Source organism: Geotrypetes seraphini, chromosome 4 (assembly GCF_902459505.1).
Source record: "Geotrypetes seraphini chromosome 4, aGeoSer1.1, whole genome shotgun sequence".
NCBI lineage: Eukaryota > Metazoa > Chordata > Amphibia > Gymnophiona > Dermophiidae > Geotrypetes > Geotrypetes seraphini.
In genome coordinates, this window is record NC_047087.1 from 123,136,157 (window position 1) to 123,163,638 (window position 27,482).

Here is a 27,482-nt window from a genome sequence, read left to right on the forward strand (position 1 = left end):
CCCCCTTGAAGTCCTGTCCCCACCCTGAAAGCCTGATGCCCCCCCGACGTCCGATTCACCCCCCCCCCCGCAGGACCACTCGCACCCCCACCCTGAAGGACCGCTCGCACGCACTCGCACCCCCACCCCGAAGGACCGCTCGCACCCCCACAGCCTCCCGACCCCCCCCCCCATCATGTAGAAGCTCCTACCGTTGTGGGGGTGCGAGCGGTCCTGCAGGGTGAATCGGACGTCGGGGGGGGGGAACGATGTAAAAAAAAATTTATACAATGCGCTCACGCGTATAACGCGCAAGGTTATGCTCGGTTTGTAAAAATCGTGTATAATGCGCATGTTATTTGCGTGAAAATACGGTACATGCATTAGACCCTTGTTCCACTAGTTGGATTAAGTTGATTTTACTTGAGCTTTCCTCTTAATATGAAACTAACAAAGAACTCATTTAATTTTGTTATGTACCCATGGCCTTGAGTAAGGCAAACATCCATCCAGTTATTAAGAAACTGATGTTGGACCACAGTTTCTTCCTATTACCCCCATCTGCAGTTTACCCTTTCATGCAAAAGCAACTGAATGTATGATCTGTATTGGTTTCATTCCCTGATACAACTTTTCTGGATGTAAACACTGATTCTGCTGCTAGTGTGTTCCCATGTGTGCATGATTCTGGCGTGCTCTTATCGGCGCATATTTCTATATACACTCCATTTGCATAATATTTGGCTACAACATTGGATGCAAAATATTTCTTTACACTTAAAATGCTGAGTACCGAGTTTTAGTGCTTGGCTGTAATACACAGTTTATGTAAAACCATGAAAGAAGTAGCTTAGTTGAAAATTCACTATTGCTATATATAGCATGTATTAATGATAGTACTAATGCTTTTCTATTTTTAAACAGGCAGCTTTTATTGCATGGAACCAAGAGGTGTGAGTTTCATTATAGAATAAATTCAGCGGAAGATGCCAGCTGGGAAAGTTCTCCAACCTGTGTTAAAAATGAAAGTAGATGAACTCTTTCTCTGTTGGTTAAGTGAGACTCCAACACAGTTGTTGCTTAAGGATTATCTGAGAAGGATAAAGAATGGAGAAAAAATAAGTATTGGGGATTATGATGACAAGGAATCTCTTGCTGTGAACAAACCCACTTTGTATGCAAGCCAGAGCGTGGATAACTTACCTGTGTCACCTTTGACTCCTTGCAGTCCTTCATCCCAGCTAACCTCTAATCTTCCTTTGAGTCCGTTAAGTAGCCCAAGAATTGGACCTAATGCTAGAGTGCGCAAATCTACAGGGGTTAAAATGGTAAGAACCAAAAACTTTGCAAAATATTTTTACTAGCTGATTTCCAGTGAAATACACTGGAGGATGCCTGCTCTCCTCACACCATTGCCCCTTGATAACCAGTGCCATATTTCCATCTCACTGTTCTATCTCTAAAGAAATATGTATGAAATTTGAATGCAGTGCTGTAGCATACAGTGTTCTCCCCAGAAATTTTTTCCAGCTGGGTGGCATGAAAAAGTAGCCGGGTGGGGCGGGATGGGGAAATTTGGTGGTGGGGAAAATTAAGGGTTCCTTTTACTAAGCTGCAATAGCGTTTTTAGTGCGTGCAGAATTGCCGCGCTACACGGCTAGAACTAACGCCAGCTCAATGCTGGCATTAGCGTCTAGCACGTGCGGCAATTCTGCACGAGCTAAGCGTGTGGTAAAACTGCTAGCGCAGCTTAGTAAAAGGAGCCCTAAATGTGTACTATTTGTATTAGTTAATTATTATTAGTTATTTTCCAATGCTCAACATGGAAGCCTTTCTTAAGGTTTGACACTTGTTCCATAATTTTTTATTAAATTTAAGAAGTATCCAATTCTAGAAGTGAATAATTAGATATTTGCCCTCTTTCAAATGGTATAGAGCAGCGTCTCTCAAACTTTTTTAACTCCGGCACACTAAACGGAGCAAATGTTTTTTGTGGCACACTAAATGCAGCAAATAGTTTTCATGGCTGGAAAAAATTTCTGGGGAGAACACTGTTGCCGTTAGTTTTCAAGATCCAATCACATCAAAGACTGATGCTTATCTGGGCAGTTGTATAATAAAAAGAATGGATAAGATAACATGAGAAGTGAAATTGTCATGAATCAGAGGAATACATACCCTGTAGGTCCTAAAAGCAGGCTTGTGGATTAGATATAAACTATGAAGGCAGTGGTGTACCTAGCATATGTGACACCCGAGGCCCATCATTTTTTTATACCCCACCATCTGTATGAAAAACACGATTTTTAGTAACAATCCACACATCACACAAGAGTGTACCTAGGAAAAGGCAGCATCTTACATACTGCAGTGAGCAGTACAACATCAATACACCCATTGTAAAACTAAACAAGTCATTCTAGTACAGATCAATCCTACACAATCAATCCTAACTGAAAATCATGTCTTTCGAATACACAGAACACAGAAAACACCTTCGCCTAGTATGGAATATGTAATCACAAACTAACCCCTCTCCCTTTTACAAAACTATAATGTGGTTTTTAGCCATGGTGGTAACAGCTCAGACTCTCATAGAAGTCTGAGCAATTACCACCATGGCCGGTGCTAAAAAAGCGCTCTACAGTTTTGTAAAAGGGGGGATAAAATAGAAAAACGTAGACAAAGGTTAAATTGAACCATCAAGAAGCTGGACTCTGTATACAATGCAACACCACAGAAACAGTGATGCATCTCCCCTAAAGCAAAAAAATAAATAGAATTTTTTTCTACATTGTCTTCTCTGGTTTCTGCTTTCCTGATAGTCTTGTCACTCTCTTCCTTTCATCCACTGTCTACCCTCTCTCTGCCCCTTCTATATGGCATCTTCTCTCCTTGTATTCCCCTTCCATCTCTCCCTTCACCCCTATTATTCTGGCATCCATCATCTTCTTCCCTTCCCTCGTCCAATGGTCTGGCATCTCTCTCCTGTTCTTCCCTTCTCTCTCCCACATGCCCATGGTCTGGCATTTCACTCTCTCCTCTCCCTTCCCCCCATTTCCATCAGCATCTGCCCCCTTTCTTTCCCTCCAACCCAATTCCATCCAGTATCCTTCCCCCTTATGTCTCTCTCTCCTTTCCCTGCACACCAATTCCATCAGCATCTGCCCCCTTTCTTTCCCTCCACCACCATTCCATACCACCCTGACCCCCTTTTTCTCCCTCTACCACCCTTCTATGCTCCTCTCTCCCTCCAAACCAGCAAGGTCCCATGATGACTGCTTCTGTTGCCACTGCCTCTGGAAGATGTAAGTGATGTTGGAGGGGGTGGGCCGGCAGATGCAGGGAATTGTGGCAAGGTTCCGCAATGACTGCAGCTGCCAGTCCACCCCTTCCGACGTCACTTACGTCTTCCGGAGGCAGAGGCGGCAAATGCAGTCATCTGAGGTGCAGGTGCCATTTAGAGCAGCTTGGAAGGTTCTGGATCCAGCCGGCTGTGTACCCCCCTAAGGCTGGCACCCGGGGCGGTCTGCCACTGTACGAGGGGACAAAAAATAATAAAAAGAATGGATAACTTGACCGATTTAGACATGTCATACAATTATAACCACAAAAATATGTCATAAAATGTAATTCTAAACTCAAAAGACTCCAGACGAAAAGCAGACTATAGAAAGGAAACCAGAAAAGACCGGGTACATGAAAAGTGAAACCTGGGAAAGATCTAAATTATTGATCAAATGAGCTTCTATTAAAACCAAAGAATAAAACCACAGCACTCAGGAAAGTAAAAAAGGGAGAGTAAAATAGACTTAACAAAAAGGTCTCTGCACTGATGAGATAAACTCGTACGCAGAATAAATGTGAACACGCGACAGTGGGGCTATGATATTTGATCTGTTGAAAGAGGCGCCAAAAAATGTTGACAGTGGATTGAATGCACACTGATAGGGGAGGGGCATTGGGCTGTTAAAAAAAGCTGCTTTAATAAATAAATGAAAATACTGGTGAAAAACTAAATAAAAACCAAAACCATGATAAAATGCTGAACCTGACTGCAAGTGGTAGTGAAAGTAGCATAAGGCACCCGTAGTACTGTTAGTGCCAGAGCTGCTTAGAATAAAGAACTGTGCTGTACATGAGGAGAAAAAAAGAAAGAATGAGGTGATAAGATGTAAAGTGTTGGCCCCTCACTGCACCACTTGATAAAATTAAGGAGCGATGTTCTAGAGCAGGGGTGCCTGCACTTTTTGGGCTTGTGAGCTACTTTTAAAATGACCAAGTCAAAATGATCTACCAACAATAAAATTTTAAAAAAACACAAGGCACACTGTACGCATAGAAAATGTTAATTATCATTCCTATTCCAGGGTTTTTCAAAGAGGTCAAAGCAGATGACTCTATGCACTGTCACCTCAGTAACAACCATACAAAAATAGACAAATATACCCCCTCCCTTTTTACTAAACCACGATAGCAGTTTTTAGCGCAGGGAGCTGCACTGAATGCCCAGCGCTGCTCTCGACGCTCATAGGCTCCCTGCGCTAAAAACCTCTATTGCGGTTTAGTAAAAGAGGACCTTAGTGTAAAATATAGACAGCAGATATAAATTCAGACACATTTTGATCACTAAATTTAAAATAAAATCATTTTTCCTACCTTCTCTGGTGATTTCATGAGTCTCTGGTTGCACTTTCTTCTTCTGACTGTGCATCCAATCTTTCTTCCCTTCTTTTAGCCTGTATGCTTCCTCTCCTCCAGACCTCATTCCCTCCTCCAACTTTTCCTTCCTCTCTCCCTGCCCTTTCTTTCTCTCTGCCGCCCTTTCTTTTTTTTCTGTTTCTCTTCTTTCCTTCTGTCTCCCTGCCTGCCCTTTTTATTTCTTTCTCCCTGCCCTCCCCCAAGCCACTGCCACTGCCATCGGGGACCAGGACCCAAACCGCCACCAATAACAGGCCCGAAAGCCGACGCCGCCCCAAGCTCTCCCTGCTTCGGCCGATCAGCGTTCCTCTCCCCGACGTTAATTCTGCCGTTGGGGAGAGGAAGGCTAATCGGCCCAAGATCGCGATTGACCTATTGGGGAAAAGGCTGCCGGGTCTTGCCTTCACAGAAACAGAAAGTAGGCAGGACCCGGCAGCAAGAAGAACAAATGCTTCACTAACCTGTCTCCCGCCTTAGCCCGTAGCGAACGCTTGCTTCAGGGCTCTCAACATGTGCGTGCCGGCTTCCCTTCTCCCCCCCCCCCCGGACATAACTTCCGGTTTCGGAGGGAAGAGAAGGGAAGCCGGCACGCATACGTTAGAGCCCCGGAGCATAAGTTCGCTACGGGCTGAAATCTCCAAGCCGGGTTTTTTTTGGTTTTTTTTTAATGTTCAGCAGCGGCGGCAGCAGCAGATGATAGCCGGGCGCTCGTCTAAATTAGCTGGGCGGACTGCCCAGCTAAAAGGCCCTAGGGAGAACACTGGCATATGCAAATCCTTCTCATGGATATTCATTAGAATTATTCAGAAAACCTGGGTGTTGGTAGCCCTGTTCTAGAGCAAGTGTAGAAAACTGTTCTTGAGTGCTACAAAGTTTGTTGAAGGATAGCATGAAAACCCCATGATTAACTATATGTATGAAATGCATTTACATACAATGCATATATAGCATGGATATTTTTAAACCTGGATTGACTGTCAGTACTTGAGGACTACCTCAATCTAGAGCATTGTTTTCTATGGAACATGATTGCAGCTTTTAGTACTTTCAGGGCTCCTTTTACGAAGGTGCACTAAGTGTTTTAGCGCACGCACCGGATTAGCGCGCGCTAGCCAAAAATCTACTACCTGCTCAAAAGGAGGCGGTATCGGCTAGCGCGCGCTATTCCACGCATTAAGGTCCTAACGCGCCTTCGTAAAAGGAGCCCTCAATGTCTGTATCATCTACCTTGGAGGAGAGGGATGAGGGATATGCATGTCTTATCTCTCAGGATTTTTGATATATACAGTATCTGGAAAAAATGAAACTCCTTATGTTTTTCAAAATACCTTGCAATTGTTTAAACATGTTAATATAACCTTTGAAAATACATTAGTATAATGTTTTTTATCTTATTTAATTCATAATGTGTATTCGAAGTGTCTTCCTTCAACCTTGACATGTTACAAGTCTTTGCCACTGAGCTGTTGGATCGATGAATTCTGGGGTTTTATGTAGAGTTCAACTGTTTTGTAAGCTTGATTCGCTGGAGGTTCCATCCATCCATCCTGTTGAAAAATAAAGTATCAGAAATGCCTCTAATTTGAAGCGGAGGTTTCTGCTGTAGTAGAACGTTTTGGGGTAATTTGGAAAAATGTTGGGAGTTCCCACTTTTTCCACACATTATTTTGACCTACAATATTGTAGAAGCACTTTTCTTAGCAACGGCAGCAGATGAATCCATAGACTAGTGGGATAGCACCCATCGACCAGCAGGTGGAGATAGAGAACTGATTGTGGTCATCTTGGATGGAATGTCTCCTGCAGCTTCAGTATGCTCTATCTCCCAGCAGGTCATGGTTGCTATCCTAATAGCTCCTGAATTCTGGCTATCTATTGTCGTCTGATCTCCTGTTGAGAATTCTCTTCAGTGAGAAAAGGGGTGTTCTGCTGAATGGTGCTGACTTTGGAGGTTACACCTGGGTCCCCCCAGGCCTCTGCCTCACCCTCTCCTCAGTGCCAGTGAGGGATATTCGCTCCCTGTATTTCTTCTTTCCCTTAAAATTGGAGTAGTTGTCTTTTACTTGGTAAGCAATTTACAACTACTTCTCTCTTCAAAACTTCCTGTGTGCAGCGGTGAGGGTAAGACTCTTGTTTTTTTTGTGCTGTTACTTTGGTTTTTTGCTAATTGGCCGGCAGTTCTCGTGTGCTGCAGGTAGGCAGTTTTATTTTTACTTTGGTGGTGAATCATGGCAGCAGAGGCTGTTAAACGGTGTTCCCGCTGTGGAAAGCGGCGAACACCGTCAGGGTTGTGCTCTACCGGATGTGCGGACACGTTGAGGGAGGAGGCAAATATGGTGCCGGTTCAGTCAGCGCTTTCCCGCCCGAAAGACGCGGGTTTGTTTTCCCCGGCGATGTCAGCGGCTACGGCCTCTTCGGTGGTTCTTGGCATACAATTCTATTAAAGTTCAAGTAGCGGCAATTGTTTGTTATAGGGGCTGCATGTCTCGTTCTTCTCTTGCTTCTCAGCCTGATGTGGTTAGGTTTTTGAAAGGAGTGCAGCATATCCGTCCACCTGTTAAGAAGCTCTGTTAAGAAGCTTGGAAGCTTACAGAAGCCTCCAGTTGAGCCTTTGTACTTTGCGACTCTAAAGGATGTCACGTTAAAGGCGGTGTTTCTTGTAGCTATGGCTTCTGCGGCGGCGGGTTTCTGAGTTGCAGGCATTGTCATGCTGAGACCCTTTTTTGCGGATTTCGGATTCTGGGATCTCCATTCGGACGGTGCCTTCATTTCTTCCGAAGGTCGTCTCTTCCTTTCATGTGAATCAGTCTCTCTTCCTTCCTGCTTTTCAGAAGCTGGATTAGGGAGCATGCTTCTCTTCGCTCCGTTGCCTGGATGTGCGTAGACTTCTTATTCACTATCTGCAGGTTACTAATGACTTTCGTCGTTCTGATCACCTCTTTGTACTGTTTGCAGGTCGTAACAAGGCTTCCATTGCTAGGTGTATCAGGGAAACCATAGCTTCCGCTTACTTATTAGCGGGTAAGTGGTTAATGGAGGGTCTTCATACTCATTCAACTAGAGGGATGGCTACTTCCTGGGCTGAGTCTAGAGCTTTTTCCTTGGAGGAGATTTGTTGTGCGGCTACTTGGTCTTCTAAGAATACCTTTTTTAAACATTACAGGTTGGATGTGGTGGCACGTACGGAGTCTGCTTTCGGTGCTTCTGTCATTGCGGAGGCGGCTTTTGCTTCCCACCCAGTTTGAGGATTGCTTTGCTAGATCCCCCTAGTCTCTGGATTCATCTGCTGCCATTGCTAAGGAAGGAAAAATTGTTCTTACCTGTTAATTTTCTTTCCTTTAGACGCAGCAGATGAATCCAGAGCCCCGCCCTTTCTGCATTTTGTCTGTTGGTTTGCCTTTTGCGTGGTTTCGGACGTTTTGTTATGGTTAGTAGTTGTGTTCTGCATTCGTATCTTTGCAATTTGTTATGGAAAAGAAGTTTTGTGCATTCTGAGAATTTGCTAGTTCCGGATGCTTGGGCAAAGAGCAATAATGAAGCTGCAAGAGACTTTCCATCCAAGACGACCACCTGTTAATCAGTTCTCTATCTCCACCTGCTGGTCGATGGGTGCTATCCCACTAGTCTCTGGATTCATCTGCTGCGTCTAAAGGAAAGAAAATTAACAGGTAAGAATATAATTTTTCCTTCTGAATCCTTCCTCACCTTTTTCTGTATCCCTTCACAGGTATAGCCTCAAAAATTGGGCACACTGTTTTAGTGGATCTCATGTTACAGATCCTTTTTGTTTTACCGATTATGCTTCCTTTTAGGCACTCCAGCATCTCCTCTTACTCTGGCCACTGCATTATTGCACTTGTTCATTAAATGAAATTTATGACATCATCCTTTAGCTCTCTTTACAGGTTGGTAAATATCACTATGGGGCCCATAATCAAAAGACCTAGATGTCCAAAAACATCCTAAATCAGCACTTGAATGTCCTAATCACCAGGATGTCCAAGTGCTGATAATCAAACGTCTTTCTGTACGTCTTTCTGTACGTCTAGCGAGGCGTTTCAGCCTTTATGCGTTCAGAGCACGAGATGGGCGTGTTGGAGGTGTGTTATGGGCAGGCTTTGGGCAGTCTCTAGGGTGGGCTAGACATGGAAGTCTTGTTGGGATAAACATTTTGCAATATATCCTAGACAGAACCTATATGTTTGGAACTAGACCTGTTTTAGAAGGGTCTAAGTGCAACAAAGGTGCCCAAATTGACAGATGACTACTGCATGCATCAAGGTAAGAAACTCCCATATTCTCCCAGTGCTCACGGTCTCCCTCACACCCACAAAGATCAGAATACAAACATACATACCTGTCTCCAGAACATCAGCACCTGGTATAGGAAAGCCTAGTAGATCTGCACACAGGTGTCTTTAAGTAGCCTGTGGGTGGGTTTGTGAATCATAGAGAGGAGTAGCAAGTCCCATAAGCCATTCTAACCACTACATTCATGGTGGAAAATGTGAGCCCACCAAAACCCCCTCAAACCCCACTCTAGCTAAAATAAAGGTAGACAAAGCGACGGGGCCAGATGATGTACATCTGAGGGTGCTAAAGGAACTTAGGGAAGTTCTGGTAACTCCACTGACTGACCTTTATAACGATTCTCTAGAGTCAGAAGTGGTACCGGAGGACTGGAGAAGGGCGGATGTGGTCCCTGTCCATAAAAGAGGAAGTAAGGAAGAAGTAGGGAATTACAGGCCGGTAAGTCTGACTTTTGTGGTAAGCAAATTAATGGAAACGCTTTTAAAACAGAGAATGGTCAAGTTTCTGGAATCCTGTGGATTACAGGACTAGAGGCTACATGGATTCAATAGGGGTAGATCTTGTCAGACAAATCTGATCAATTTCTTTGATTGGGTGACCAAAGAATTGGATAGAGGATGTGCGCTATATGTGGTGTCTTTAGATTTTAGCAAAGCCTTTGACAGTGTTCCACACAGATGTCTAATAAATAATCTGAGTGCCCTCGGGATGGGTCCCAAAGTGAAGGGCTGGGTCAGGAACTGGTAGTGATCAATGGAGATCACTCTGAGGAAAGGGATGTTACCAGTGGTGTGCCTCAAGGTTCTGTTCTTGGGCCTGTTCTTTTTAACATTTTTATAAACGATATTGCTGAAGGGTTGTCAGGTAAGATTTGCCTCTTTGCTGATGATACCAAAATCTGCAATAGAGTGGACACGCCAAATAGTGTGAATAACATGAAGAAAGACCTGGCAAAGCTTGAAGAATGGTCTGAAAGTTGGCAGCTAAAATTTAATGCTAAGAAATGCAAGGTTATGCATTTGGGCTGCAAAAACCCGAGGAAAAGGTACAGTGTAGGGGGGTGAAGAACTTATGTGCACGACGGAAGAGCGGGACTTGGGTGTGATTGTATGTGATGATCTTAAGGTGGCCAAACAGGTTGAAAAGGTGATGGTGAAAGCTAGAAGGATGCTAGATTGCATAGGGAGAGGTATGGCCAGTAGAAAAAGAAGGTATTGATGCCTCTGTAAAAGACTCTGGTGAGACCTCATTTATAATATTGTGTACAATTCTGGAGACCGCACCTTCAAAAAGATATAAAAAGGATGGAGTAGGTCTAGAGCAGTGGTCTCAAACTCAAACCCTTTGCAGGGCCACATTTTGGATTTGTAGGTACTTGGAGGGCCTCAGAAAAAATAGTTAATATCTTATTAAAGAAATGACAATTTTGCATGAGGTAAAGCTCTTTATAGTTTATCAATCTTTCCTTTTAGCTAAGTCTTAATAATAATATTGTCATTTATAGCTAAAGAGACTTATGATCAAAGAAACTGTTTTATTTTACTTTTGTGATTATGTTAAACATACCGAGGGCCTCAAAATAGTACCTGGCAGGCCGCATGTGGCCCCCGGGCCACATGTTTGAGACCACTGGTCTAGAGGAAGGCTACTAAAATAGTGTGTGGTCTTCATGATAAGGCGTATGGGTGACAGACTTAAAGATCTCAATCTGTATACTTTGGAGGCAAGGCGGGAGAGGGAAGATATAATAAAGATATTTAAATACCTACGTAATATAAATGTGCTAGAGTCGAGTCTCTCATTTGAAAGGAAACTCTTCAATAAGAGGGCATAGGATGAAGTTAAGAGGTGCTAGGCTCTGGAGTAATCTGTGGAAATACATTTTTACAGAAAGGGTGGTAGATGTGTGGAACAGTCTCCTGGAAGAGGTGGTGGAAACAGAGACTGGCTGAATTCAAGAGGGCCTGTGATAGGCATATGGGATCTCTCAGAAAGAGATAATTGTTACTGTGTATGGGCAGACTAGATGGGCCATTTGGCCTTTATCTGCTGTCATGTTACTATGTTTCTATTGGTGGGTATAACACAGGAGAGTCAAAGCCACAATCGCAAAACGCAAAGGAGTGGAATAGTCGGTTTGTACTGTTGTCGTGAGAGGAGGTGGAGGGGGCTTGGAACTTATCCTGTTATCAGTGCAAGATTGAATGAACTATTTTATGTGAACTTCTTCATTTCAATACAAGATTTGGCCGAAACATGTACATATCGAGTCGTTGGAATATTTTATTGAAGAATAAAGGATGTTTGTGAAATACGTTTGAGTTCATCAGTCTTCTTTGGACTATTCCACTCCTTTGCGTTTTTCGTTCTATGTTTCTACTGCCATATAGGTGCTACCTGCAGTCATAAGGACTATTGGGGTTGTAGACAGGTGCATATAGTGGGTTGTTGGGTATTTGGGAGGACTCACCATAATCTGGTGTTTATCTGGCACCCTTTATGTGAATCTCATAGCAGTGCCCTTGAAGATGCCCCACTGCTCTGTTGCCATGTCTGGGTGGCCAGTCCATTATAGGACTGACCCCTCCCATGTCCAAATGATCTTGTTCTGGGCGTTTAGGACTTGGATGAAATTTTGGTTGAAAATGTATAAAGAGAGACGTCCTGGCGGTCTGGGAGTCCTAATGGCCTGGATGTCCAGATAGAGAATTTAAAAAAACCAATTATTTCTAGGCATATGGTGGTTTGCATTTTGAAAATAGGCATTGACATCTAGCGCCATATGTCCAAAACCGGCTTGGATGTATGTTTTGAAAATGCCCTTCCACATATCCTACATACCCCACTACTTCTCAGATTTCTACACCTAATTCTTATGGCAAACATTATTCTTTCCAACCCAACAAAATTGCCCTTCTGGAGGCAAAATAACTCTGAAAATGTAACAGAACAAGACTTTGATTTGGTATGGAGGAAAAACTGATTTAGGCTCATCTATTTGAAAATTTATCAGATTAAACAAGAATATGGCTCCAAAATATGGTGTGATATATTTCTGTGAGAGAAGCTGTTCTAATAGTTGCAGTATACAGCCAATGTACTGTAAGACACACATAGGAAATTATTCTACGAGGCAAACTCTGCATACTTTACTCATCACATACTCTCTTCCCTCTCTCTGGCTGCTACCACTCTATCTGTTCTGGGCTTGCTCTTAGGGATTCAGATGTGTGTCTCTTATTTATTGTAAATTTTACACCAGAGGTGTGCTCAGCTTGCTTAACTTTCATTTTTGTCTCAACTTTTCTATCATGGGAGGCTGAGGTAGTGCCAGAAGTGGAGATTTTCTTGTTTCCCACTGCATGCTGGCCTCTAGAGGGAGGAGGAGGAAGAAAGTGGCAGTGTAGCACCTCAAGCCACATCCTCCTTAGACTCTTCTTTCTTTGCTGTCCAAATCTGCTATTTCATATTTTCATAGATCAGTGTTTCTCAACTTCTTCAAGCTGAGTATCCCCCACCCAAGCTCTGCCCCTGACCGCAGTCCCATAATAGTACTAATTGTAATGCAATTTCTTCCATCCATTTTTCATGTACATACAATATACACTTCCCCCTCCCTATTTGCGGTTTTGACGTTCGTGGTTTCGATTATTCACGGTTTTTTGCCCCAGGCCCTCCCCCCCTGAGAATCGTTTGTTGGCATAGAAAAAAACCGGCCCCAGGACTTGGAGAGAGGCGATCGGAGGCGGTGGGGGGCAATCGGTGCATGGACCATATCTGGTGGTCTAGCGGTGATGCGGGGCAGGAGTGATCTTCCTACACTCCTGCCCCATCCAGAGCCGTGCTGTCAGTTCCTGTAGTCTCACGAGACTACAACAGGGAGTTCCTGTTGTAGTCTTGTGAGACCACAGGAACTCACAGCACGGCTCTGCACGGGGCAGGAGTGTAGGAAGATCGCTCCTGCCCCACGTCACTGCTAGACCACCAGGTAAGATCCGGGGGTGGGTCAGAGCCGGACAAAAGTTATTCGCAAATTTTCCCAATTCGCGGGCTGGCTCTGCTACTAACCCCCGCTAATAGGGAGGGAGAAGTATAATCTTATTAATACATAATTTGTTTGTTTGAATTCCCTGACTAATGCCACCCTTAACACGCTCCCTCTTCCTACTACCTTTTTATCTCGCTTCCCCTCTGCTCATTTTTTCCCTCTTTAAACTAATGTTGTTATCTCTTTATACACCGGTATTCACGCTTGAACTGAAAAGGTATGATGGGATATAAATAAAGGTATTATTATTATTATAATGGTAACCACAAAATTAAAAAAACACAAAGCACACTGTAAGCAGAGAAAATGTTAAGGGGTGGGATACAGCAGAATAAAAGGTTGAAGCCGATGCAGACAGCATATTTAAACAGTTACTGCTGCCAGCCACTTCCTAGAGAGGAAAGATGCATTTAAAGGTAGATCGGGGGATGGGGAGCTACTGATCTTGGTTTTGGGGGAATGAGAGAGATCTGATGGGCAATGGAGATGAGGAAGGGAAGTAATAGGGAAAAATGTTGGACTTGGCAGGGGGAGGGAGGGAAAGATGTTGAACCCAGATGGCAGAGGGGAAGTAGAGAGAGATGTTGGTTATAGGGAGAAATCAAAAGAGAAATACAGATGGTAGACACGTGGAAGGTAGGAAATGAGAAATATTGGACATGGGGTATAGGAGCTTATGAAGATAGAGAAACTGATGGACATGAGAGGGGCATAACTTGAACACAGAGACAAAGGAGACAGGAACACAAGGATATTTAGGGGAGATATTGGATACTGGGAAGCATATGGAAATGGGGAATATAGGGAGATAGAGTGGGATTTTGGATAAGGAGAGAAACTTAGAGGGGAAATATAGAATGAGGCATTGAAAAATGGGCAGTATAGGAAAACAGTGCAGCTGTTGGATACTGGAGGTGGGAATTGTGAAACAAAGGAGATGCTAGACTTGTGGAGATGGTATAGGAATATAGCAGATGCTAGGACACAGGAGAAAGAGAGGGGGGAGATGTTGGAGCATTCTGAGCTGGAATCATATCTTGTGTGAGGTGCCCTCTAGTGCTAGTGTCTTGTTCCACCTGGTAAACTAGGGAAGACCAGAAGCAGAGGTATGCCAAAGCTAAAATTGGCTCAGGGAGCCATAATCCCTTGAACTGACCCTTCCCACTGATACTCCTTATGACCTTGAGCAAGACACTTAACCCGTCATTGCTTCAAGTATGAACCTAGATTTAAGCACATTGGGGACGGGGAAATAACTATTGTACTTGAATAAGGCATATGCTAAATCTTAATAAAGATGTTGAGTTGCTCTTTAAATAAAGGGTGGGGGGGGGGATAACAACAGAAGGGATAAAAGATCTGCTTCTCACCCCAATAGATCATTCTAAGGCACCTAGGTACAAAACTCCTTGTCAATGTACCTGCTGAAGTAATTGCTAGTATGGCAAAAGTCATAGACCTGCTGGGCATACCTAAAGCACCACAGTCCTTGGATTCTATTTAAAGGCAGTCCTGCTGATAAACAAACATGAAGAAAGTACTAGAGCCAGTCACACTTCTACTCCCTCGATGCCTCACAGCTTTAGAGTCTAAGCCAACACAGCTGTTGGTAATAAAAAATAAAAAAAAGTTGGGAAGTCAATGCATTTTCTGTGGCTGAATTAGATAGCAGCTACAGCAAGCCATGCAGAATCCAGAAAGACTGTTAATCATGAAAAGGCTTCAACTAAGTAGTAATATATTTCCATTAAATCCTCTGTAAACTGTGTCTATCTCTGCAAGGTGCTTAAGCCAGCCAGAGATGAGAAATGTTCAGGGAGTTCATCACCTGTAAAACATGTTTTCTCTGCCTCTCCATTATTTAAGCAGAGATCTAGGTAACACATAGCAGCACCACAATGCCTGTTCTATTACACAAAGCATACGAGTCCTGTCAGTAGGTGAATATTCCATACTTGTGAGTTGTCTGCTAAATGATGAAACTTACATTCTTCGGTTTCACCTTCTCCAGTGCTGTATAGTAGACCCTTCTCAACTCGCTTCCCTTTGCAAGTGAGTTGAGAAAGGTGTTTCCGATCTGCTCTGATCACTTATTATTTTTTGGGTTTTCTGTCCGAGTCCCTGATTTTTTTGTGGTGCTGAAGAGGGCCCCCGGTGACTCTGGAGGCAGCTCTGCCTGGGAGAGGAAGCAGACTCTGGTTCAGAGGTCTGCAGTTGACAAGGTAACCTTCGGATTCTTGTCCTGCCGGCCAGCTTTGAACCTTTTTGAGCTCAGGGTCCATTCTCTTGAAGCTAGCTCCTATCCTGATTAATTGGGTGCTTGAGCTGAGGCTATTGGGCTTAACAGATGTCAGCTGCGTAAATTTGATGGCTGAATGGCTAGAGAAGTTGGCTGAGGTCCAAGCAACAGTATGCAGGCTCTTAGCCATTTGAGTCGTAGAGTTCGTTCCGCCTACAGAATCGAGCTTGAGCAGATACTCTATATACTTCATAGTACCCAAAAAAGACTCAGCAGACTGGAGGATGATGCTGGATCTGAAATTAGTCAATGAGACCTTGAGAGTGCCATGGTTCCACATGGAGACTGTATGGTCAGTCATCAGCGATCGCAGCAGGAGAGTTTCTGGCCTCCTTAGATTTGACAGATGCCTCCCTCCATATTCCGATTTATTCAGACCACACAAGATTCTTAAGATTCCATATCCTGGGGAGACATTTCCAGTTCTCCACCCTACTCTTTGGGCTGGCAACAGCACCTTTCACCTTCACCAATATAATGGTGATGGTCAGTGGCGTACCAAGGGGGGGAGGGGGTGCGGTCCGCCCCAGGTGCCAGCCCTAAGGGGTGCTCCCGGCCTTGCCGTTCATTCCCCCCCCACCCCCGAAGGACCGCTCGCCCCACTGACCTTCCTGCACCACCTATGAAGCAGCCCGCAACAGGATCGCGACCTCAGCGATCCCTGAGCTGCATGGGCGCTGCTTCCTGCGCCGCGGTCCTGCCCCTCCTCTGATGTCGGAGGCCTTCGGGGGGTGCAAACCTTCAAGGGGGTGTAGGCCTTCAAGGGGGGGACAGGCAGGCAGGCCTTCAAGGGGGGGACAGGCCTTCAAGGGGGGGACAGGCCTACAAGGGGGTGGGGCAGGCCTTCAAGGGGGGTGCAGGCCTTCAAGGGGGGACAGGCAGACCTTTAAGGGGGGACAGGCCTTTGGGGGGGACCATGGTTTAAAAGTACATGGAGGGAAGGGGGTGTTCAAAGAGACGTGCATATGCCAAACTTTGGGGGGGGGAAGAAATAATGGGTCTGAAAATAGAGGAGAGGGAGAGAGATGATGGACCATGGGATTTAGGGAGGGAGGGAAGGAACAGAAAGGGAGAGAAATTGGACACAAGGGATGGTTTGGAGGAGGGATAGAGATACTGGATAGGAGGGTAATTGGGAAAAGAAAGGGAGAGATGGTGGACTCTGGGGTGGTGGGGAAGGAGGGAGAGATGCCTGATGAAAGGGTAGTTAAGAAAAGGTGGATCTGTGGAGGGAGATGAAAAAAAGGAAAGATACCAGACTTCCTGGGGAGGGAAGGGAAATGGAAAGGGAGGACAGAGTTGGCAGATGGATGGTTAGCATGCAGAAAGAAGAAAGAAGGAGACCCTGGCAAGCAAGTTATCAGAAGAAAACCAGAGCCTTGGACCAACAAGATTTGAAATATAACCAGACATCAAAAGGTAGAAAAATTAATTTTATTTTCTGTTTTGTGATTACAATATGTCAGATTTGAAATATGTATCCTGCCAGAGCTGGTGTTGGACTGCAAACATGAGCTAGGATTTAACAGAGAGAGGAAAAGTCCTTTTTGTTTCTTTATTTATTTACACCACAGCGCCAGTGTGGTTAGGAGAAGCCAAAGGGGGTGAAAAAGCTATAAAACCCACCAGGAGTTTTGAAAAAAATCACCCAACTGGGCAGGAAAATCGAATTGAAAAACCAATTCAATAGGCTGAATCGAATCAAAATTTTTTTTCCTGAATCTGGCAGCATTAGTTTGCGCTACTGTCTTAGACTTTAGGACCTGGGATTGGGGAGAGATGGCATCCTCAGTACTTTATAATTCAAGTGAAACGAGGATTTGGTCAGACTTTTGAAGGGTCTGCAGAAAAAAAATATTGTATAGGTCGGGGACATGAGACAGCAGGAAATGGGAACTTTTCTTCCTTCTATTTTTGTGAATGGAAAGGCTGAGAATGTCAGAGAGTTCAGTTAAAATATGTGCTTTATAAGAAAATATAATAATGTGTTTTATAAAGTTTATAGCATAGCTGGCCTACCCAGTGAGGTGTTCCTAGTTGTGGTGGTGGCAGCGTGTCAATGTGTTGAGAGGAAGAGGTGGTCTGGGAAATTCTGCTGAGCAAACTCCGGGCCCATTTCCACCCCCCAGTTAGTCCACTCCACTCCACTCAACTGGTTCACACACTGAGTGGGTCTTTGGGTGTTGTTTTGGAATCTCTTCCAGTGGTTTATCAGTATCTCCTTCTGGTCCAAGGAAGGAAACTTTGTTATCCTTAGCATTGACCTACAGAATATGTTTGTAACAGCGCTGCTTGTGTGGCATTAGGCTATGTAGTGATCGAAAGAAAAAAACAGACCTTTGCACATTTTTGCACTATATGGTGGGTGTATGAGGAGATTCACATTTCCTGCACAACTAAGTCCATGTGAAGTTATCTTGTGCTGTATTTGACATCTAGCAAGGTCTCTGTTTGAAAGGAAAGATCTAAACTTATAAATGAAGTGGCCAGAAGTTATGGTAAAAGCAGATAGTGTAGCTGGTTTTAAGAAAGATTTGGACAAATTCCTGGAGGAAAAGTCCATAATCTGTTATTAAGACATGGGGGAAGTGTCTGCTTGCCCTGGATTGGTAGCATGGAATGTTGCTACTCTTTGGGTTTTGACCAGGTATTAGTGTCCTGGATTGGCTACCATGAGAATAGGCTACTGGGCATGATGGACCATTGATCTGACCCAGTTAGGCTATTCTTATGTTATGTTGTTCTCATCTGTAGGGGCATTTGTTTTCACTTCTTATTTTAATGTATTTTTTTTCTGGGAACTTATCAGTGTTTTTTATAATGGGAACAAAAATGGAAAAGAATTAATGTGTGTGGGATGAGGGGGTAACTAATTTCTTCAGCTAAATAATTCAATCCACCTCAACCAGACATAGGAGAACTCACGCACCATTCACACACCCTCCAAACAAAAACGTCAAAAGAAAAAAACTGTTCGACAACCTCCTAGCCATTCGAGCTGCAACACTCGACCCCCAACTCTACAACCTATTGACCTCGACCACAAACTACAAAACCTTCAAAAAAGAAATAAAAACCCTTCTATTCAAAAAACACATAAAACCGAACTAACACAATCAGAACTGTCCCAAGCATCACCTGCAACTACTCCATATGTACTTCTGATGTCATGACAATTCAGACATAATTTATGTTATGTTATGTTATGTTATGTTTGGAATATAAGAAAATTTTCACTGCCTGTTTCTATTCTGACCATTTATTCCGTTTCATGGTCATTACAAAAAATATTTTTTTACATGGGGGGGTGTGTCAAAAAATGATGGGCCCCGGGTGCCACATTACCCTAGGTACGCCACTGGTGATGGTTGTGGCCCATCTCAGAAAGCAGGGATTCAAGTGCACTCCTACTTGGATGATCAGGGCAACATCCAAAAAGGAAGGGGAACAGGCGGTGACTCAAGTTCTCCAGCTGTTGCAGGAACATGGATGGATAGTCAATTTTCACAAGAGTCACTTAGAGCTAGTTTAGAAATTGAAGTACCTTGTAGTATGCTTTAACATGGTGGAGGGCCATGTCTGTTTTCCTGAACCGCACAAACGAAAGCTGACAAAACAGATCACAGACTTCTTGGCATTATCTGCTTCTACCTCTAGATTCGTGATAGGGACCATAGAGTTGGTTCTGTGGGCAAGGGCACATGTGCATCTGCTCCAGCATGCCTTGTTTCCCTGCTGGTCTCCTCAAAAAGATACACTCCAGAAGCCTTTGGCATGGTTGGTAAAAGCCCGGCGGAGCTTGAGTTAGCCGAGTCTGAAGTCCCTAGCAAAAGGAGTTTTGCTCTAGATCTCCTCTTGAGTTATTCTGATGACCGATTCCAGCCTGTACGGTTGGGGAGGGCATTACCTAGGGTGCCCAGTCCAAGGCCATTGTCTTTAACCCATCTCCAAATTCCCGTACACTGGGGCCGTCGCCCAGGGACCGCTTCCTACTCCACTTCTAATTCCGTCCCACAACAGCACATGAACTTAACTACAATACAAACCTATAATACATTTCCATTCACTCCTTGGAAAGCTTTAAAAATAGGCCTCATTAACTCTAGATCTCTCAAAACAAAACACCACTTGATACATGATACTATAGCCACCTCCAACTTTGACATTTTCTTCATTACCGAATCTTGGTTATCTAAAGGGGAAGAATGTTACTTGACCTTTTCTTGCCCTCCAGGTTTCACCTACCAATATAATCATCGCCTGGGAAGAAAAGGAGGTGGTTTAGCCGTTATTTATCGTTCCACTTTACAAGCTGTCTTTGAATTTTCTTCCAACAATAGCACACTGGAATACCTGGAGGTTAGACTTTTAAAATCTTGATGTGCTTATACATAATTCAACAGAGTGCCATGCAGTGATACAACTTCACTTGTGGTGCATAAAGGCTTAATTATAGCACATTAAAGATAGCACTGAGGCTTCTAGCAGCTTTAGAAATGTTGATTCATCTTTTTTTGAGCATTACGGATGTAACACTTATCTGAGCTGGTAAGTCCTGGCTTCAACACAAGCCGTATTTTGCTAGAGCTACATCAGGAAGCCAAGTGGAAGACCTCTTTGCTTATTTTCCTTTTGCATTAGTGCCTGAAACCTTCAATTTAGCCGAGACTTACCAGCTCAGATAAGTGTTTCATTTTTTTGAGAGATATGGATGTATCAGCATTTCTAAAGCTGATAGAAGCCTTATTGCTATCTTTAATGTGCTTTGATTAAGCCTTTTATCCCAGGACAAACAGGTAGCCTATTCTCACACGTGGGTGACAGCCTCACAAGCAGACTTGTTTGAAGAAACTCAGAGGGTTCCACTTCTCCCAGTGACTCTTCCAAGTCTGCTTATTTGCTGGGATATCAATACTCCAGAGAGGCCTCGCCTTTGTTTTCCACTCGAGGCGCCTTGAGGTCATTGAGCCCCTCTCGAGGCCATCCTCTTGCGGATCAATTGTCCTTTCCTCCTTCCTCCATCAAATGGCTGAGTACCTGGATCTCAAATTGGACCCTGGTTCTAAGTACTCTAAGGAGTATTTAGAGGAAATGGGTTTGCCTCGGCCTCCTGTGGAGTCTCTCAAACTCCCTCCTACCAGGCTTCTTTTCCAGACTTTCAAACAAAACCTGGAGACTCTATTCAATTCCTGCTGTTCCAAGCAAGTTGGAATCGAGATATAGAACTGTACATTACAAGGGCTTTGAGAACTCTCAACTATCTCATCAGTCCCTTCTTGTGGAATCTTCCTTGAAGAAAAGTCATCCTTCCAGGGTCTATGCTACCGTACCTCCTTGCAGAGAGGGCTGGACCATGGACAAGTTTGGCCGTCGTCTTTATCAAAATTTGATGATGGCCTCCAGAATTTTGAACTATAATTTCATCTTTACTACTTATTTCAAATATTTTATTGAAATACTCCCTGGTTTTACTAAAGACCTTTCTCAGCACAGGCTTTTAGAGTTCCAGCAAGTCATTGCTACACTAGCACAACTCAGATTACACCTTCTTCAGTCAACTTATGATGCCTTTGAGCTTTCCTCGAGGGTCACTTCTTTCTCAGTAGTGATGTGCCGCCTTGCTTGGCTTCGCACTATTGATATGGACCCCAACATTCAGGATCGTCTGGCCAATATTCCTAGTGAGGGCAATGACCTCTTTGATGAATCTATAGAGCCTGCCACCAAGAAGTTGTCTGAGCTTAAGAAATCTTTTGCTTCCATAGTCAGACCCAAGCCTAAGCTAGCTCCTATCAAACCTTCTCGACCTCTTCCATCCTATCAGAGGCGTTATCTTCCCAGAGTAGCTCCTTACACTCGAGCACCTCCTAAGAAACCACAACAACAGCAGCAGAAGCAACAGAAATCTCAGCCTTCTGCTGCACCCAAGGCTTCACAGCCTTTTTGACTGTCTCAAACAGAGCATAACCTCCATCGTTCTGCCTCTGTCCTCTTCTTCCCATAGGAGGTTGTCTCCATCATTTTTACCATCGATGGGAGACCATTCCATCAGACCTCTGGGTGCTGTCAATCATCAGGGAAGGATACTCTCTTCATTTCACTCAGATTCCACCAGAGATTCCTGAAAGAGAGTATCTTTCCAATCCTTCCCAGACCGCCCTTCTTCTTCAGGAAGCTCAAGCTCTGCTTCATCTCCGTGCCCTTGGAACAGCAGAGCAGGGGGGTTTTACTCCCGTTATTTCCTAATTCTGAAGAAGACGTGCAATCTGCGGTCTATATTGGATCTCAGGGCTCTCAACAAATTTTTGGTCAAATAAAAATTTTGCATGTTTTCCCTGGCATCCCTATATCCCCTTCTAGATCAGAACGATTGGTTGTGTTCTCTAGATCTCAAGGAGGCTTACACTCACATTCCCATTCATCCAGCCTCCCGTCAGTACCTCAGATTTCAGGTGGAGAATCTGCATTTCCAGTACAGAGTGCTACCCTTCGGCCTGGCATCATCTCCAAGAGTGTTCATTAAGTGCCTAGTGGTGGTTGCAGCAGCTCTGCAGAACCATGGTCTTTAGGTGTTCCCGTACCTGGATGACTGGCTCATCAAAGATTAATAATAATAATAATAGTAACAGTTTATATACCGCAGGGCCGTGAAGTTCTATGCGGTTTACAATGATTAGAAAGATGCTACAAATTGAGTGGAACATACATAGTTAGAGATTGGTGGCTAACAGTTTAAGGGATAAGTTTTGATGGGAGAGATTGAGATGGGAGAGATTGTACAGATTTGTTACCTAGGCACTTCAAGAACAGGTATGTTTTTAGGTGTTTCCTGAATTCGCCATAGTTATTTGCGTGTATAATCAGTTTTTCCAGGTCTTTGCCCCATAAGGCTGCTTAATACAATAGAAGATGTTGGTGGTGTCTTTTAAATTTACATCTTCTAGCCGATGGGAAGACGAACTTCAGATGTGTACTTCTCTTATGTCTGTTGGTTGAGAAGGAGAAGAGGTCAGTTATATATTTAGGGGCTAGACCGGATAGTACCTTAAAGCAGAAACATCCCAACTTGAACTTTGCACGTGCCTCCATTGGCAACCAATGTAGGAGTTGGTAGGAAGGGGTTATGTGTTCGGACTTCTTCAACCCAAAGATCAACCTGACTGACGCATTTTGTACCAGTTGCAGTCTCTGCATGTTCTTCTGGGAGATTGCCAGATGGGCAATGTTACAATAATCGAGATGGCTTAGTATTAGGGATTGTACCAGAATTCTGAATGATGAAGCGTCGAAGTATGCTTTAATGGACCTAAGTTTCCAGAGAGGAAAAAAACCCTTTCTGACTAGGGAGTCCACTTGGTCTTTCATGGTTAGGCCTTGGTCCAGTATTACTCCCAGAACCTTCATTGTAGGTTGAATAGGGTAGCTGAGTTTGTTGATGCATAGTGGTGTTGTAGCGACAGTTGGGTGTGGCGAAGCTAAGAAGAATTTAGTTTTGTCTGAATTAAGCTTCAGTCTGAATTCTGTTGTCCATTGTTCCATCAAGTTTAGTGCTTCTGTTGCCATGTGGGTAGTTTCAGAGGGAGAAGTAGTGAACGGGGTAATGATTGTAAAGTCATCTGCGTTACTGAATAATTTTATACCCTGCTGGGCCAGCTGCACGCCCAGTGATGACATGTAAACGTTGAAGAGCAGTGGGGATAATGGTGACTCTTGTGGAAAGCCAGATGGGTTTCTCCAGGTTATAGAGAGATTGTGATTGAAACATACTTGATAGGTCCTTGGAACCAGTCAAATACCTCTCCTCTGATGCCGATTGCATCTAAGCATTGTAGCAATGTCTCATGATCACCAAGTCAAAGGCCGAGCTCATGTCAAATTGCATGATTAGGGCGTTATCGCCCTTGCTAAATAAGAAGCGTAAGTAATCTAGGGTCGCCACAATTACTGTCTCGGTGCTAAACAGAGGTCTGAAGCCAGATTGGGTTTCATGTAGTAGAGAGAACTGATCGAGGTAGTCCATCAACTGGGTATGTACTAGACCTTCCATAATTTTTACAAAGAATGGAATGGATGCTACCAGTCTATAGTTTCAACTTCTCAGCGGGTTATTGTAGCGACCCAATGGACTACCTGGTTCCTACAAAGTTTGGGGTTCGAAATCAACTTTCCCAAATCCCACCTCCAGCCCTCTCAGAACCTACAGTTCATTGGAGCTGTTCTGGACACTGTACAGCTCAGAGCATTCCTTCCTCAGCAACGTCTGGATGCTCTCCTTCAGCTTTGCCGCAAGGTGTCTTCCCTTCCTTCACTCTCAGCAAGTCACACGATGGTACTGCTTGGTCACATGGCTTCTACAGTTCATGTGACTCCTTTTGCCAGACTTCACCTCATAATTCCTCAGTGGACCCTGGCATCTTAGTGGACGCAGGCTTGCGACCCATAAGAACATAAGAATTGCCGCTGCTGGATTAGACCAGTGGTCCATTGTGCCCAGCAGTCTGCTCACGCGGTGGCCCTCTGGTCAAAGACCAGCCCTAACTGAGACTAGCCCTACCTGCGTACGTTCTGGTTCAGCAGGAACTTGTCTAACTTTGTCTTGAATCCCTGGAGGGTGTTTTCCCCTATGACAGACTCCGGAAGAGCATTCCAGTTTTCTACCACTCTCTGGGTGAAGAAGAATTTTCTTATGTTCGTACGGAATCTATCCCCTTTCAGTTTTAGAGAGTGTCCTCTCGTTCTCCCTACCTTGGAGAGGGTGAACAACCTGTCCTTATTTACTAAGTCTATTCCCTTCAGTACCTTGAATGTTTTGATCATGTCCCCTTTCCAAACACATCACAGTGACTCCTTCTTTGAGGCAGTCTCTCCTCTGGTGGATGCTCTCTTCAAATCTTTCCAGAGGCTTGCTGTTCCAAACGCCCCCCTCATCAGAAAGTTCTCACGACAGATTCATCAACCTATGCTTGGGGGGCACATCTAGATGGTTTCCGTACTCAAGGCTCTTGGTCCAACAGGGATTGTCAATGTCACATCAATCTGTTGGAAATCAGAGTGATCTTCAATGTTCTAAAAGCTTTTCAACGTCTTCTTTACAACAAAGTCGTTCTCATTCGAACGGACATTCAAGTCGCTATGTACTATGTCAACAAACAGGGAGGCACAGGTTCTCTCCCTCTTTGCCAGGAAGCTCTGCAGCTTTGGACTTTCTCTCACAACATCTTCCTGAAAGCTGTCTACAGTCAAGGGAAGAACAATTGTCTGGCAGGCAAATTGAGTCACCTTCTACAACCTCATGAATTGTCTCTCAATTCGTCGCCTCTTCATCACATCTTCTCTCTGTGGGGGACCCCTCAGACCTCTTCGCGTCTCCCCACAACAACAAATTGCCTCAATTCTGCTCAAGAATATACTCTCTTCACTGCATGGAGGCAGATGCTTTTCTTCTGTAATGGACAAACAAGCTTCTGTATGCATTCCCTCCATTCCCTCTGATTCTCAAACTCTTGTCAAGCTCAAGAACGATCATTCTAATAGCTCTTTGGTGGCCAAGGCAACCCTGGTTTTCCCTTCTTCTTCAACTCAGCAGCAGGGAGCCATACCTTCTACCAGTTTTTCCATCTCTGCTTAGACAGAGTCAAGGATCTCTACTTCATCCCAACCTGCAGTCTCTACACTTGACAGCTTGGTACCTCTCAACATAACTCCTCTTCAGTTTTCTCAATGTGTTCGGGACATTTTAGAGGCTTCCAGAAAACCTGCCACTAGACAATGCTACCACTAAAAATGGACTAGATTTTCTACATGGTGCATCTCTCACAACAAGGAGCCTCAAGCTACCTCCTTGTCTTCCATCTTGGATTATCTTCTGCACTTATCTACCTCTGGCTTCAAGTCTACATCCATTCGAATCCATCTTAGTGCAATTGCTGCTTTCCATCAGCCTATCAAAGTGAAACCCCTTTCTGCTCATCCAGATTTATGAAAGGTCTTTTCAGTGTCAAACCACCTTTCAAACCGCCTCCAGTGGTTTGGGATCTCAATGTTGTTCTTGCTCAATTGATGATGTCTCCTTTTGAACCAATGGCTACGGCTCATCTCAAATACCTCATTTGGAAAGTGGTGTTTCTCATTGCTCTCACATCTGCTCGAAGAGTCAGTGAGCGGCAAGCTTTAGTTGCTGATCCATCTTATACAGTTTTCCATCATGACAAGGTGGTCCTCCGTACTCATCCTAAATTCTTACCTAAAGTGGTTTCAGCATTTCATCTCAGTCAATCCATTGTACTTCAGGTGTTTTTTCCACGACCTCATTCTCATCCTAGAAAATCAGCTCTTTATACCCTGGACTGTAAACGTGCTTTGGCCTTCTGCTTAGATCGCACCAAACCACACAGATCTGCTCCTCAACTTTTTGCCTCCTTCGATCCAAACAAGTTGGGACATCCGATTTCTAAGCGAACCACCTCCAACTGCATGGCTGCTTGTATCTCTTTCTACTATGTGCAGGCTGGATTGCATCTACAGAGTCGAGTCACAGCCCGCAAAGTCAGAGCCATGGCGGCTTTAGTAGCTTTCCTCAGATCCACTCCCATTGAGGAAATTTGCAAAGCTGCCACCTGGTCTTCAGTTCATACTTTCACCTCTTTATTTACTGGATGCTTTCTCCAGACGGGATGGCCATTTTGGCCAGGCAGTATTACAAAATTTATTCTCCTGAATTGCCAACACTCACACCATCCCATTCTGGTTAGCTTGGAGGTCACCCACATGTGAGAATAGGCTGCCTGCTTGTCCTGAGATAAAGCACAGTTACTTACCATAACAGGTGTTATCCAGGGACAGCAGGCAGCTTTTCTCACAACCACCCACCTCCCTTCTCTGCTAGCTATCTGAACTGAAGAGATGCACACTGTGCTGGGCGGGAAGGCACTCGCGCATGCACGGTGTGGCAGACTCAAAACTTTTGAGTTTCTTCAAGCAAGTCTGCTTGCGAGGTTGTCTGCATCCAGGCTCCGTGGATGATGTCACCCACATGTGAAAATAGCTGCCTGCTGTCCCTGGATAACACCTGTTACAGTAACTGTGCTTTATGCACCATAAGTGACGCTATATAACTGCATGGTACTCTGTTGAATTATCTATGAGCACATCAAAATTTTAAAAATCTGAAACATTTGTTATATTTGAGATTTTGTTAAGTCTCGGTAGAAATAAGTATTTCTTATGAGTGAAGATACCGTTTTGTTCACTGATTGTCTCCTATCCTACCCTACGAAGCTTTTGAATTAAATCCCCTGTGCATTTTTGGAGAAAGCTGGATGTTGGGCAGAAAATGAAACATAGAAACATAGAAAAAGACGGCAGAAAAGGGCTATAGCCCACCAAATCTGCCCATTCCAAATACCCGCCCCCTGGTTTCACTCCCTTAGGGATCCCATGTGAATATCCCATTTTCTCTTAAAATCTGACACGCTGTTGGCCTCAATCACCTGCAGTGGGAGTTTGTTCCAATGATCCACTACTCTTTCAGTGAAGAAGTATTTTCTGGAGTCGCTATGGAACTTCCCTCCCCTGATTTTCAGCGGATGCCCCTGGTGGTCAAGGGTCCCATGAGGTAGAAGATATCTTCTTCTGACTCGATACGGCCCGTGATGTACTTAAACGTTTCAATCATGTCTCCCCTCTCTCTTCGTTCCTCAAGTGAATACAGCCTCAGTTTATTCAGTCTTTCTTCATACGTGAGATCCTTGAGCCCCAAGACCATCCTAGTGGCCATTCGTTGAACCGACTCGATTCTCAGCACATCCTTCCGGTAGTGTGGTCTCCAGAATTGAACACAATATTCCAAGTGAGGCCTCACCATGGACCTGTATAGCGGCATCATGACTTAAGGTCTCCTGCTGACAAAACCTCTACGGATACAACCCATCATTTGCCTTGCCCTGGAGGAAGCCTTCTCCACTTGATTTGCAGCCTTCATATCATCACTAATGATCACCCCTAGATCACGTTCCGTCGTGGTCCTGGCCAAGGTCTCACCATTTAGTATGTAAGTTCTGTACGGGTTTCTCTTACCCAGGTGCATTACCTTACACTTTTTAGCATTGAAGCCTAGTTGCCATGTTGCTGACCACCGTTCCAGCA

At 44.3% G+C, this 27,482-nt stretch overlaps 1 protein-coding gene across 5 annotated transcripts in view; it reads left to right on the forward strand.

The window, feature by feature from the left end:
- Positions 1-27,482, forward strand: part of LOC117359206 (serine/threonine-protein phosphatase 2A regulatory subunit B'' subunit beta-like) — a 261,026-nt gene that overhangs the window by 13,919 nt on the left and 219,625 nt on the right. For 4 of the 5 annotated variants that reach the window (XM_033941552.1, XM_033941551.1, XM_033941553.1 and 1 more), the window contains one exon: positions 904-1,307. The exons of the other annotated variant lie outside the window; for it this stretch is intronic. In XM_033941552.1, the coding sequence (XP_033797443.1) occupies positions 966-1,307 (342 nt within the window). In that variant the 5' untranslated portion in view covers positions 904-965. The remainder of the gene's footprint in view (positions 1-903; positions 1,308-27,482) is intronic. 5 annotated transcript variants of the gene reach the window in all.